Consider the following 15528-nt stretch of genomic DNA (forward strand, 5'->3'; position numbering starts at 1 on the left):
GCCTTTGTGTATCCTTGCATGTGAGATGGGTTTCCTGGATACAGCACACTGATGGGTTTTGGATTTTTATCCAATTTGCCAGTCTGTGTCTTTTGATTGGTGCATTTAGTCCATTTATATTTAGGGTTAATATTGTTATGTGTGAATTTGATACTGCCATTTTGATGCTAAGTGGCTGTTTTGCCTGTTAGTTGTTGTAGATTCTTCATTATGTTGATGCTCTTTAGCTTTTAGTGTGATTTTGGAATGGCTGGTACTGGTTGTTCCTTTCTATGTGTAGTGCCTCTTTTAGGAGCTCTTGTAAAGCAGGCATGGTGGTGACAAAATATCTGAGTACTTGCTTGTTCGCAAAGGGTTTTATTTTTCCTTCACTTCTGAAGCTCAGTTTGGCTGGAGATGAAATTCTGGGTTGAAAGTTCTTTTCTTTAAGAATGTTGAATATTGGCCCCCACTCTCTTCTGGCTTGTAGTGTTTCTGCCGAGAGATCTGCTGTGAGTCTGATGGGCTTCCCTTTGTGGGTAACTCGACCTTTCTCTCTGGCTGCCCTTAGTATTTTCTCCTTTATTTCAACCTTATTGAATCTGACGATTATGTGCCTTGGGGTTGCTCTTCTCGTGAAATATCTTTGTGGTGTTCTCTGTATTTCCTGCAATTGAGTGTTGGCCTGTCTTGCTAGGTGGGGGAAGTTTTCCTGGATGATGTCCTGAAGAGTATTTTCCAGCTTGGATTCATTCTCTTCGTCCCCTTCTGGTACACCTATCAAACGTAGGTTAGGTCTTTTCACATAGTCCCACATTTCTTGGAGACTTTGTTCATTCCTTTTTGCGCTTTTTTCTCTAATTTTGGTTTCTCGTTTAATTTCATTGAGTTGGTCTTCGACTTCAGATATTCTTTCTTCTGCTTGGTCAATTCGGCTATTGAAACTTGTGCATGCTTCGCGAAGTTCTCGTGTTGTGTTTTTCAGCTCCTTTAATTCATTCATATTCCTCTCTAAGTTATCCATTCTTGTTATCATTTCCTCATATCTTTTTTTAAGTTCCTTAGTTTCTTTGCATTGATTTAAAACATGTTCTTTTAGCTCACAAAAGTTTCTCATTATCCACCTTCTGAAGTCTAATTCCGTCATTTCGTCACAGTCATTCTCCGTCCAGCTTTGTTCCCTTGTTGGTGAGGAGTTTTGGTCCTTTCTAGGAGGCGAGGTGTTCTGGTTTCGGGTGTTTTCCTCCTTTTTTAGCTGGTTTCTTCGCATCTTTGTGGGTTTATCCGCTTGTCGTCTGCGTAGTTGCTGACTTTTCGATTGGGTCTCTGAGTGGACACCCAGATTGTTGATGATGAAGTATTTCTGTTACTTGGTTTTCCTCCTACCAGCCTAGCCCCTTTGCTGTTCGACTGCTGAGGTCCACTACAGGCCCTGCTTGTCTGGGGTGCACCTCTGGCAGCTGGGGAACAGTGAGGGATGCTACCCGTTTCTTTTTCTGCTATCTTTGTCCCAGGATGATGCCTGCCAAATGTCAGTCTTTTGGATATAGAGGGGTTAGGGAGCTGCTTGAGGAGACAGTCTGTACTTTTTAGGAGCTCAATTGCTGAGCTGTTAGCTCAGTTGTTCATTCAGGGCTGTTAAGCTGCTATGTTTGATTCTGCTGCAACAGAGCTCATAAAAAAACCCTTTTTTTCTCAAATGCTCTGTGTTGGGGGGTTCGGGCTTTATTTTTGGATGTTCGATGAGGTGTCCTGCCCAGCTAGAAGGCAGACTAGCCACTGTTTGGCTGCCAAGGCTCCGCCCTGCTGTTGTGTGATTTGCCCTGTTCCTGCAGGCTCTGCTGTGGTCTCCGCCACGCCCTGCGGCGGAGTCTCTTCATTGTAGCGTGTTGCCTCGGCAATGGCAGGCTGCGTCAGCAGGGGGCGTGTATCTCAGTAGGGATGGGTTGCCTCGGCAACGGAAGGCTGCATCAGCAGTGGGCGTGTATCTCGGTAGGGTCGGGTTGCCTCGGCAACGGCTGGCTGCGTCAGCAGTGGGCGTGTATCTCAGTTGGGGCGGGTTGCCTCGGTAGTGATGGACGCCCCTCCCCCACAGAGCATCTCGGACCGTCTGCTCAGGATAGTTTGAAATCACGGTTTTGTTCATCCCACTGGGTACCCCAAACGATCTGTCCCTGCAATCCCCTTGGCTGGCCTATTGTCCAAGTCTCGTTCAGTCTCAAGTCCAGCCCTCTCAAGTCTCAGGTTGCCGGTTCAACAGGGCACCCGGACAAGCGTGCCCTGTGGGGATTGCTGGGTAGGGCCGGCTGCCGCCGCCCCGGCTGCCAGCTTCGCCAGGCAGATCTACTGCCTGGCGTCCCGTGTCTTTTTTATACTTGGGAGTTTCCCCGTTCTGTGGGCAACAAAGATCAATCTGGAAATGCAGCTCCGACTCACCCCTTTGCGGATTCAACGAGAGCTCCAATCCTGGGTTGTTCTCACAGCGCCATCTTGAGTCCTCCCCATCGACATTTCAGTTTGTATCTCTAGAAGTTTGATTTGGGTCTTTAAACATTTTTTCCATATTTTTATTACTTTTTGAATATAATGATATACAGTTATAATAACTTTTAATGTCCTCTATTCTAATATCTGTGTCAGTTCTGGGTTGATTTGATTGATTATTCTTCTCATTTTGCATTGTGTTTTTCTGCCTCTTTGCATGCCTGGTTATTGTTGATTGGATATCACATGTGGGTTTTTTTTTTTATACCATTTTTAGTGCTGGCTATTTTTGTATTCCTATAAATGTTCTTGAGCTTTGTGTTGGGATGTAGTTAAGTTACTTGGTAACAGTTTGGACTTTCTGATACTTACTTTTCTAATTTATTAGGTAGATCTACAGAAGGGCTTATTCTAGGGCTAATTATTCTCCACTATTGAGGCAATATCCTTCTTAGTACCCTACCCAGAGCCTGTGAATTATGAGTTTCCCCAGTCTGTTGGGTGGGATCAGGCACTGTTCCTAACCGTGTGTGAATAGTCTGTTCCTTTTCATTCTTTAGAAGTTGTTTCCCTGGCCCTGTGTAGTTTTCTTACATCCATGTGCTGCTATGTATCCTAAACATTTCAAGGGTTTCAGCTGTTCTGTGCAGCTCTCTCCTATCTGATGCTCTGTCTTATGAATCTAACTGTCTTGGTTTCTATAGACCATCTCAGCTCATTTCAATCATGAAGTCTTCCTGGGTCACCCTTAGTTCTTCTAACCTGTCTTGGCCTGAAAACTCTCTAGGCAATAAATGAGCAATTTTAGGGCTCACTTACTTTGTTTCTTGTCTCTCACAGTTCACTCTGTTTTGTTGCCTGATGTTCAGTGAAACCACCTTTTCATATATTCTGTCTTTTGCCATTGTTTCAGATGGGAGGGTAGATCTGATCTTGGTTATTCTATCTTCAGCAGTAGTGGAAACTTCCTGCAGGATTTTACTTAGGAGTTTGACAGGCTATTCTAAAGTTCATTGGTAAGAGAAAATTCACAATAGCTGAATAAATTTTGAAGGAAGAACAATAAAGAGTGGATTGCCATTCCACATATCAAAACATGATAAAGCTATATAGTTCAAATACTATTTGGGCAGGAATACATGAATAGATAAATGACCAAACATAGAGTGTGTTTGTGTGTACACAGACAAACATGAATTTATGGCAAAAGTGACATTTCAAATCAGGAAGGGGTAATATTAGGATAATTGATTATCCATTCAGAAACCAAAAATTGACTCTTAAAACTGTATTCATTAGAATATGGATTTAGCATCTTGTGACAGAAACTCAAAGTAATGGTTCAAGAAAGGCAGAAGTTCATTTCGCATACATAAGTCTGAATTGTGTAGCTAAACGGGAACTCAGGTTCCTCTTGTTTTTTGCCTTTTCATCCATAAGATACTTTCTTGTCTCTGTAGTCTAAAATGCCTCATATTCTGACCAGTGGAAAGGGGGAAGTTGGGTGAAGGGAAGGCATATTTTTCCTCTTGAGGGCACAACGCTAAATTTTCTTGTATCTCTTCTGTTCCCAACCTCCAGGTATGTTGGAAAATAGTCTTTATTCAGGACAGTTCTGTATACCTCAATGCCTAGCTAAATGCCCTATTAATGTAGAAGAAGTGGAGAACAGAAATTTAGGGATAAGTAGCAATCCTAACCTTTTCCATATGTAACAAATTTCAAATGGATTACAGAAAAATATTAAAAATGAAAAGCTGTAAGTACTAGAAATATACATAGAGGAGTCTGTTTATGATTTATAGGTTGCAAAAGTCTTTCCTAAACAAGAGGCAGAAAGCATAAGCTATACAGGATGATATTGGTGGCTTTTTACTACATGGTAATTGAAAATAATCATATGACAAAGTTAAGAGAAATCACAGACCAGAAAAGTAAATATAACATATGCAAATGAAAAATTATATTCATGATATAAATATACATGCAAGTAAAAACATTGATATTCATTATATATAAATGAAAAAAGTGATATTCATGTTATTTTTTTTAACCTGTAAATTGGTTAAAAACAAATACCCCAGCAGAAAAATGGACAGAGCATATGAACAATCCACAGAGAAATCCAAGTAGTTCATAAACATTAATGTACATTCCCTGTCTCATAATTTGAGAAATGCAAATTAAAATGATATCTTTCATTTGTCTATAATACAAGTAACCATTGTTAGCTAAAGTATGGGGAACATGGTTACTGTCTTGCAGTGTTGATGGAAGTATAAATTTGTACAGTCTATTTGGAGGTCAGTTTGGCAGTATCACAATTAATGTAAAATTTTCTGACTCATTAGTTGCACTTCTAGGAATCTTGTAAAAGATAATCAACATGTGAACTAAGTGATGTCTGGACAAGGATGTTTATTGTGTCATTGTAGCAACTAAAGATCATAAATTATATCAATGAGGGAATATTTTAAAAAATTATTATACATCCATGCCATTAATATAGCTGTTAAGAAGACTGAAGTGGTTCTGTGTAGATAGACATAAAATTTTCAGAATATATTAAGTGAAAAAAAGTCACAGAATGGCATATGTAGAAAGAATCCATTAACATAAGAAATCAAACCCAAAGTGTGTGTGTCTCTTTCTTTTTGCAATTTTATAGAAAAATCTCTAGAAGGGTAGATACCACTCTGTATAGTGCTTACATTTAGAGAGTGATGTTGGGGAGATGGTGGTTTATCCCATATTCTCCATTGTGGCTGGAAATTTTTTTAATGGAGACTACACTTATGTAATGAACAAATCATCACTGTTATAAAAAATAATCTAATCTTTTGGCTTTCATATGTTTTGCTAGGATTGGTCCAAAGGAAGATTTTTTCCATTGTTTGAAATGTAACTTATGCCTAGCTATGAATCTTCAAGGAAGACATAAGGTATATAATTTAGTTTGTATAATTTTAAAAGTATTATACTGTTTTTGAAAACAAGCTCAATTCTAATATGTTTTGTAAGCATGTTAATTTTCGTGTATTTCCAACTGCAACTGTATTGCTTTTTTGAAAAGCAGTATTAACAAGTAGATATTTAAAAATATATACCGCAGAATATCTGATCTACAGCTCCTTTTCTTCTCTATAGTGTAAGAATGCTAATAAGAATGCACTTATTAGCATAATGTTGACAACTTCCAGGTTGGTTTATGGATTCTTATCATTGGCACTGCTTTTAAGAATAACTTTAAAACAAGAGAAATGCTGAGTGGTGTAACCTTATTAGCACTACATTCTAAGAAAATTTAGAAAATATTTTAATATTTCTTTTTATAATTAAGTTATACATATTTTAAATCTGGACATAGGAATTATGTCACAATCCCAGGCCCTTTTTCGTTATTTAAAAAAAATTCAATAAAGTATTACATTTGTAGTACTGCTTCTACATACTATAAGAGTTTAGAGAATGTAGGATTGGTATAAAATGAAGTGTAAATGATAATTGTTCAAATAGAGGAAATTCCAGATAAGGGAGAACAGTGTAAGTAGCAACACTGTAGCTGTTAAGAGAGAGAGAGAGATAGACATTAATTGGAAAGAGACTGCTCGAAATCATTTACATAGCAGTATAGTAGTTCCATAGAAGATGAGGATGAGAAGTTATTGCAGAAATATATTATTAGCTAGAACTTGGCCTAAATAGTAAAGTGGCGAGGGAAATTGAGATGAAAAATGAACATATATGATTAGGTAATGGTATTAAGGAAAAAGAATGAGACTGAGTAAAGATGACTCTGAAGATTTTCAGCCTCAGCTTAAGGTACTTGATTAGTAGATTGTAAATGTGTTGGAGATAAAAGATTGAGTTTGGGGTGATGGCACACTATGCTAGTGGAGTCAGTAGTATCTTATGGATTACATTTCTATGATGTTCTGGTTTCCAAAGCATGTGTAGTGTGTGTGTGAGTGTGTACACACACTAATTCATTGCATCCTTACCTCGGCATTTGCATTCAGTCAACTCAAAGATGCTGTTGATGATCAGATATGTTGTGATTGCGGAGATGTTAAAATGTATTTGTGAAGTTCACTTTAGAATCAAATGAAATATGTATTAGTTTTATAAATAAGAAACATAAGAGTAAAGAAGTGGGCCGGGCACGGTGGCTCAAGCCTGTAATCCCAGCACTTTGGGAGGCCGAGGCAGGTGGATCACGAGGTCAAGAGATTGAGACCATCCTGGTCAACATGGTGAAACCCCGTCTCTATTAAAAATGCAAAAAATTAGCTGGGCATGGTGGCGTGTGCCTGTAATCCCAGCTACTTGGGAGGCTGAGGCAGGAGAATTGCCTGAACCCAGGAGGCGGAGGTTGCAGTGAGCCGAGATCGCGCCATTGCACTCCAGCCTGGGTAACAAGAGCGAAACTCCATCTCAAAAAAAAAAGAGTAAAGAAGTGGTGGCTAGTCCAGAATCTCAAGGGCTAGTAATAGCAGAGCTAGGATTACAATCTAGTTTTTTAAACTTAGTATTAAGCTTATTATTTTGAGGGTTTTCCTCCCCACTATACTGTCAACTTTCAAAAACTTGTATTTATTTTTTGTTATGGTTTTTTTTCTGTTTTGTTGTTTTTCAGCAATCTTTTATTGTCTGTATTTCAAGTGGTCTTGCCATTTATTAAGTGCTTCCATTAAAAACCTGGGAGTCTTCCATGGCACTCTTACCTCCCTCCATTTAATCAGACATTAAATCTTGTCAAATTAAGAACTTGGACTCTGAAGTCAGCCTTCTGGAGCTCCAATTTAATTCTGCCTCTTATTAATGTGATACTTTGGAAGTTACTTAGCTTCTCTAGGCCTCCAATGCTTTAACTGTACAATGGTATAACAATCATAGCCTATTTCATCTAGGATTGTGAGATTTAATTGCTCTTATACAGATACTGTGCTGAGCATTGCATGTAGTACATTTTAATAATATGAACTATTACTATTACCAATATTATTAGTAAGTTGTTGAGCTTACTAATTTAGGTCACTGGTTTTGGGGCAAAACATACATAATAATGCAAAGGTTCCAAATCTTATTATCTTTAGATCTTGGATAAATGTCTTGAATTCCTAAGTCACTTTCTTTATCTGTGAAATGAAGGTAATCTAAGTAATGTTTATTGAGCATTTTCGTTGTATCAGGTAATGTGCCAAGCCTGAAATAGTGTGAGAATTAAAGAACTATTAAACAACTCTTTTCTGACATATAAGAAGCATGTATTAATGTTAGCTATTATTTTTAGTAAGTTGGTTTTGTTAGTTTTTATTATTAATACTATTATACCTGACATTTTCTTCTAGTTAAACTTTTGCTAATGTGAATTTCTCTTTTAAACAGTGTATTGAAAATGTGTCCCGACAGAATTGTCCAATATGTTTGGAGGTAGGCTTAAAATACTTTTTACTTTGGAAGTCTCAGCTCTTAAATTTAAAATACTTCGATGTTTAGATTATCTTCATACAAGCACTGAAATTTATTTCCTTCACAGGACATTCACACATCTCGTGTTGTTGCTCATGTCTTGCCATGTGGACATCTTTTACATAGGTAAAGTAACATTTTTTTCTCAATGATGTTTGAAAATAGTGGAGATAGTTTTTGTTTTACTAAAATAATCATTTATTTTCTTTCAGAACGTGTTATGAAGAAATGTTGAAAGAGTGAGTGTTTGGGATTTTAAAAATAATTGTAAGATGTTTGATTTTTTTATGTGTGTGGGATGGGGAGCTGGACAAACATTGTTACTTATACTGTATTGGGCATAGCAGATATTTATATTGAAATGGGTAGCACAGATGAATAGTGTTAAAACTGGACAAAGCGTCTTAGATATAGAACTACGTACTTTCTCCATATGTTCCTCTTAAGCCTCATCTCTTCCCACTTGGAGATAGATACTTTTTTTTCTGTACCAGGAAGCACAGTCTATGCCAGATGCAGTTATGTTGTAAAAATGTGAAGAATATTGCTAAAATTTGTTAGGTTGTTATACTGGCCAAGAATAATGGACTACAAAGGAAGTATGTGAAGCAATCATCTAGAGCTAAGACTTTGTTAATGGAACAGATATTAAATTATATGAAAATAGTTGAAAACAGGAGACTGAATTTTGGTCCTACAAATTGATGAGCAAAAATTTGAAGAGCTAGATAGAGGTGATTTTTTTTTTCAAAATTTTAGAAAGGAAATAATATGATCTGGATAATTTTTAACAAATACAGTCTCTTTGCATGAGTATATTAAGAAATTAAGATTGTTTAGCTAAGGAGTAGCTTAGTTTGTAAAAATATATGAAGTGTATTCTACAAAGAATATGGACTACTACTTCTCCATTTTACAGGACTGAGAAAAGAAGACTTAGTTTTAAGTAAGTATACAGGAATTAATTTAAAAGTTTTGTAGTGTGAAAGTTCCTAGGTTCCTAAGCGATTATGTTGAAATAGAGGATAATGCCTATCTTGAATGGTTCATGTGCCAATTAGCTTGCATCTTCTTGTACACCTGAGTTAATATATTCTTTGTTTAATGTTTGGAAAATAACCTTTCTATCTCTGTTAGAGGCTACAGATGTCCATTATGTATGCACTCTGCTTTAGATATGACCAGGTATTGGAGACAGCTGGATGATGAAGTAGCACAGACTCCTATGCCATCAGAGTATCAGAACATGACTGTGGATGTGAGTAGAATCAGTACTTAAAACTTGTAGATTCCTTGTTGACACCCTTCTTTATTTTTGCCCTCCTGCTCAAATTTGCCAAAAGAAACTATTGGTTTGACACAGATGCTAATGTGATGATTAATGATTTTTAAATTTTAATTAAATAACTAGCTCAGATCAGGAAAAAAAGTCCTAAGAATACCCCTATGTAGTTTTTCCCAACACTAGATGGCAGGCAAAAACTTTATTCTGAATTGTTTACACATTACTTGCCAGTCAGTCAGTAATATAAATGACTAGGGTTGGATCACTGGTGGGACATTTTAAGTATGTTTTATTTTTAATTATTTTATATTTTATTTTAGGAGAACATATTTGCTGATTTTTGAGATGACATTTTGGTTTTTAGTGTTTATTACCCTTTTTATTCCATCCGAGACTTATTTTTTTTCGAGTACACATAGGAGACCCCTTTTTCACTCCTATTCACAGAATCATAAGCAAGTAACACATTGAGAGAGAAGAGTCTCATAATTACACAGAAGTCTTGATCCATGATCTTGGGGAAAAACTGTCCACACTAAAATACTGCTTGCTTCTGGGGAGAAACTTTCCTAGTTAACTTTAACTTAAGGTCTCTAATGGGTGTCCAGTTCCAAGAGTGTGGAGAGTCCCTTCTGAGTTGTCGGATAATAAACCTAAGGTTCAAAGTCCAGAAGCTTTATTGCATTGTAGGTTGGAAAGGCAGTCTTTCTCTGATGCTGTTCTCAGAAGACCCAGTCTCCAGATTCTAGATTGTGAAGGGTTTGATTGTTCTTAGTCATTGGATCATCAAAATTTTCTTTACCTGGTGAAAATATACGTTGGCATAATGCATGAAAGTCTTGCAGCATTTAGTCATATCAGAGTTTAGTAGTGGAAGATACACGAGGTTCTGTTATTAGGTGCATAGGCTTTCCAGTTATGATTTTGTAAGGGGTCAACTTATGTTTTCCACTCTAGTCGGATCTGATTGTCATCAATCTGCAATACCTTTGACTAAGGCAATCCAGTCAATTTTGTTAGTTTTGCCTAATGCTATTCTATCTGTAATATCTTACTTAACTATTTTACAACTTGTCCAATGAAATACGTACCTCTGTCACTGGAAATTTCTCCAGGAATGTCTCATAAGAGAAACACATTTTATAATAACCTTTTAGCTACTGTAATAGCATTAATCCTCTTGCATGGGATACCTTCTATACAACCAGAAAACATGCACTGAAAATGACAATTGAATGTAATCGCTCTATAAATACTTAAATGGCCCATCAAGTAGCAGAAATGTGTACTTGAAGTTTTGATTATCTTCCCAGGATTATGGTTTCAACAAAGCAGTCATAAATTATTTTAGCAATTTAGCAATATATATAAATTATATATATATATAAATTATTTATATACATATAAATATGTAATATATATATATATATATATATATATATATATAAAACTTTGGATTCATTTATCTTTTCCATGGTAAGCCATGGAATGCAGAACTTTTAATAATGGAAGCTTTAAGGATTTAGGAAGGGCCAGGAGGCTGTCCAGGTTCTCCGTGAGTCCACGCTTAACATTGGATTTATGTCCTCTTAAATACCAGGTTGGGTGCCTACCACTGATAACTGAAGGGTTATTATAGATGATTTGACTTGGATTGTGGAGTTGATTGAAATCTAAACAATTTCAATACTGGCTGATTTAATATGAAAAGCTGGCCAACTGTTTTCTTGGTATTCAATTAATTTTTATCCTGCTTGGGTTAGCAGTTTATAAACTAGTCTCTCCATTAGAGTTCAGAGAATTGTTATCCAGTCCAAGTCCTAAAATTATCAGAAATCTGTATTTCAGAGTGCTTGTTAGGGTCCTTTTCATCCTTTCATGAACCTTCTTGAAAACACAGTACTCTAAGATTTTGCTTGCTTGTGAAGTTTTCAGAGAAGCTGCATCAGAATTAAGCATTTAACTGTGGAAACAACTTAAAATGGTTACAGGTAAAGATGTGATTAACAAAGACATTTGGTTATTTCTGTGGCCTGCAATAACACAATAACCATAACTAAGACTGATAGCACATACCCAGACATAAAGAATTTTAGGATCTCATATAATCTTGGAATAAATTTTAATAAAAATATAACACAAAGGTTAAATAACCCCTTTTTATTTGACAGTGCTTCCTATGTAATTTAATAGATCAAATAATCCTTTTTTCCCTCTGTTTTGGATGCTACAGGGACCCTTTGTAGCATACCAAAGTTAGAGGTTTTTTTTCTTTTTAATTGTACTTTGGGCTCTGGGGTGCATGTGCATATCCTGCATCCTGCAGGATTGTTGCATAGGTACATACATGCCATGGTGGTTTGCTGTCTCCATCCCCGGTCCCTTTTACCTACATCAGGCATTTCTCCTGGTGTCATCCCTCCCCATCCTCCCCAAGTCCCCGTTGTCCCTCCCCTCTCCTCCACCCACCCCCACCTAGCCCAGCAAGTGTTGTTTCATTCCCTGTGCCCAACTGTTCTCATTATTCATCACCCACCTATGAGTGAAAACATTCGGTGTTTGTTTCTCTTTTCTTGTGTCAGTTTGCTGAGAATGATGGTTTCTAGATTCATTCATGTCTACAAAGGACACAAACTCGTCGTTTTTTATGGCTGCATAGTATTCTGTATTTTCTTTGTTTAGTCTATCATTGATGGGCATTTGGGTTGGTTCCAGGGAAAAGACTTAATTTTTAATTGAAATTTGATTTTGGGAAGCTTGTCAAGTGTGTTGAAGATTTAAAACACTTGACCAGAATAGGATCACTGTTTTGATAGTGATCATAGTCATGTGTATAGCCAATTGAGAATTAACAGGTTTTAAAAAGCAATTACCTTTACTCTTTGAAAATCAGTTTTCTGAACAATCAAAAGTCCTAAGGCAGTATGTGACAAAATCTGTCTCCCCTTGTCTTCTCTTTTTATTATTTGCAGTTTATTTAAAAAAGTACACAAAAATATTTTACTGTCTTATTAATACTACATGAAATCTTTGTTCGAAAGAGAAAACCAAATTTTACCTTTGTAGTATCAAGACTAAAGCTAATTTTAATAAAACCTTATAAACAAATCTATCCAATCTCTCAGTTTTTGACCACAGAAGATTTCCATAAACTTTTATATTTCCTTATAAACTTTTAAAATTCTTTCTTTTGAATGTTCTATATTTTAGTCTACATCTTTTTTATTCCTCAAATTTGAAACAAGCTTTAAGTAACTTCGAGCTAGACCAAAAATTTTTTTAAGCACATCTTTGCAATTTTTCTCACCTAAAGTATGTCTTACTTATTTTTTTATTATTATTTATTTATTTTTTTGAAATCACTGCAAACTCTGCCACCTGAGTTCAAGTGATTCTCCTGCCTCAGCCTCCCGAGTAGTTGGGATTATAGGTGCCTGCTACCATGCCTAGCTAATTTTTTGTATTTTTTATTAGAGATGGGGTTTTGCCATGTTGGCCAGGCTGGTCTTGAACTCCTGACCTCAGGTGAACCATCCGCCTTGGCCTCCCAAAGTGCTGAGATTACAGACGTGAGCCACCACGCCAGGTCGCTTGTTTTTATACTGTCTAAAGGATTTGTTTTTCTTACAACTAGTAGTTTTAATTACCTATATTAACTACAATTTTAACTCTTAGTAATCCTAATTTCCAGTGAAAACCCTAGGAAATAATTTTGAAATGGTTTGTGTCAGTATTTGTAGATGGAAACCATTTTAATTTTTTGGAAGGATGTTTCCTTAAATGATTAATTTTTAAGAGATCTAAATATATTTAGCTTTTCTATACTATATACAAATAAGATGCCAAAGTATATAAACTTAAACTTATAATTAATGTTTTAGCATTTTAACTTACAAATGACTTAAAAGTTTTATGATTATTTACTTAAACATATGACTCTAAGATTTTAAATTACTGAAAATAAATTTGAAGTTATGACACAGGTGGCAGGGAAGAAGCCCTAGTAGGCTTGATTCTGCCTTTTAGCTACAGGTCTAGGCACTGAGAACATGTACCCAGGCCTCACCTACCATACTTCATAATCTAGAGGTTCAAAACCCAAAACATAAGCTCACAGTCAAATCAATCAAGTGTTGAATTATATTCAACAGACACCTTTGAAGCCACTCCTATTTTACTAACAATATAAAAACTGGCTTTATTTACCAAGTGTTATCACATATACATAACACTTATAGGAATACAGACATAGGTAGAAGCAGAACTTTGAGCTTTTCCTAAAGGATTCTCATTTGCTGGCTTTTAAATAGTTTTTCTATTCCCTATTCAGACTATCAGTTTTCCAATTACCTGTTTCATTGCCCTAAGCAGTTGTTAGCTAGGCAACCCTAAGTATGCATTTCTAAAGGGCCAACTCTTAGGTTAAACAAGGTAGAAAATTTTATATTTCAAAAGCACAGAACTAAGACTTTACACATACATATTTACCATCATTTGCTCAAACCAAGGAAAAAATGGTGTAAGTAAAAGTTAAGACAAGATGGTCAGAAAGTTACCTTAAACAAAGATTTGACTTATTATGTAAATTTAAAACAGTGCTGAGCATTCCTAGTGTACACAGACAGACACCTTTACAAATGGAAATTTCTTTTATAGATATAAATTTATTTTACCAAAAGGGTTTCAGGATAGCATTTAGTATAGTATAGTCAGTTAAATGCCAGGAATATATTTTAGTTCCATAAATGGTTTTTAAAAATTTAACTGCTGTTTCTTAGCTAAAATTACTGAGTTCAGGGTAGAGCCCACTAAAGAGAGTAGGGGAAAGAAAACATTCTTTTTTATTGTTTGCAGTTTCCTAAAAATTTAAAATATTTTACTGTCCATCTCTGCGTCTGGACTCAGCATGGATAGATCTGAAAAAGAAACAAGTCTGCTTTACCTAAGGGCCTATATTTTATAAACATTAAATAGGAAATGTTTGTAAGATTTTTAACTAGCTTTCTTCTAGCCTTCTTTTAGCTTTTTTTTAGCCTAACAGGCTAGCTTTCTTTTAGCCTTCAGAGCAGTATACTAACTAAGCCAAAAGGCCCATAGATTTAATTTCTCTTCTCAGTTAATTAAGCTTTTTATTTGCTTCTTAAACTGAAAATGTCTTTTTTTTCTAAGGCAATAAAAATACTGAAATAATTTTAGAAACTTCACTCAATAGGTGTTCTTAGATGAGTCTAATTTGGGAGCCCTCATTTTCAAATGCACTTATTTTTTGGTTTTGTTTTGTTTGTTTGTTTGAACAGCTCCTTATGGCCATTGTCAAATGCACTTCTAAGAGTGTAGTTTTAGGTGTTCATTTGGAACGTTCCATTATAATTTTAAATTACCTTTAGGAAAATTTTGCCATTTCTATAAGCAAATGGCATTTTGTCCTTCTATAAAATGTTTAAAAAGTGTTTGCTGCTTCTGGGGCCTAATAGTTACATTTGTAAATGTAGGCAGAGCCGGTAGATTGCTCAGTTCGTCAGAAATTAAGGATCCCATTTTCACCTTGAAACTTGGCTTTGGCTCTCATATTTCCTTGGTACACTTAACCAGTGATTTTTCCCTACTTAAGCATGCAAGAAAAAGAATCAAAGGGTGCAGGACACAAAAAACCCTGTGAATTTATTTCCAAAAGTCAAGTTTGCATGCTCTGCTGTTCTGCCTGACCCACTCAAACATAAGAGGGCTTTAGCTAGATCCAAGGTAGTTGGATCCTGGACCTAGTCCAGTTTTTGTTGCGACTTCTGATATCCAATTCAGATAAAAAATGTGTTAAAAAAAACTTGGATAGCTCAAAACACAAATCCGTGGAGCTTTAGACACAAATCTATGGAGCTTTAGAATCTAAGAACTTACCGTGATTCCTAATTGCTGTGAGAGAGCAGTGGACTCCCAATGGGTACCTTACTGGGTCCCCTGGTGCTCCTGGGGGTCACTGAAAGCTCTAGTTCAAATCCCACTTCTGATGCCAGCTGTTTGAAGAAAAACCTTATACAAATTAAATTTAACATGCCTTAATTGAGAAGCAATTTGTGATTAGGCAGCCCCGAACCAGAATAGATTCAGAGGGTCTTGACTTTCTTTATTTAGTTGCAATTAGCCTGCAATCTAAAGCATAAAAGATTGTTTCTGTGCCTTTTGTCTTATGGAGAGTGATCATCTTTTTTCCTTTAATTGTGATGTGTTGCTATCCCTTCTCAGCCATAGTATTGAGTTGTAGATAAGAATGGGAAAGCCTAGATTGTTTTCTGGCTAATTTTCGGTTATAT

The 15528-nt window shown here is 36.1% G+C and overlaps 1 protein-coding gene across 4 annotated transcripts in view; it reads left to right on the forward strand.

The window, feature by feature from the left end:
- Nucleotides 1–15528, forward strand: part of RCHY1 (ring finger and CHY zinc finger domain containing 1) — a 39385-nt gene that overhangs the window by 21963 nt on the left and 1894 nt on the right. For 2 of the 4 annotated variants that reach the window (XM_002745715.7, XM_078367078.1), the window contains 5 exons: nt 5327–5405; nt 7852–7896; nt 8003–8061; nt 8148–8174; nt 9073–9193. In XM_002745715.7, coding sequence (XP_002745761.1) covers nt 5327–5405; nt 7852–7896; nt 8003–8061; nt 8148–8174; nt 9073–9193 — 331 coding nt within the window. Of the gene's footprint in view, nt 1–5326; nt 5406–7851; nt 7897–8002; nt 8062–8147; nt 8175–8854; nt 8882–9072; nt 9194–15528 lie in introns of all 4 variants that reach the window. The other 2 variants (XR_013533075.1, XM_008993171.5) reach the window with 2 other exon arrangements.

This window comes from Callithrix jacchus, chromosome 3, assembly GCF_049354715.1.
Source record: "Callithrix jacchus isolate 240 chromosome 3, calJac240_pri, whole genome shotgun sequence".
Taxonomy (NCBI): domain Eukaryota; kingdom Metazoa; phylum Chordata; class Mammalia; order Primates; family Cebidae; genus Callithrix; species Callithrix jacchus.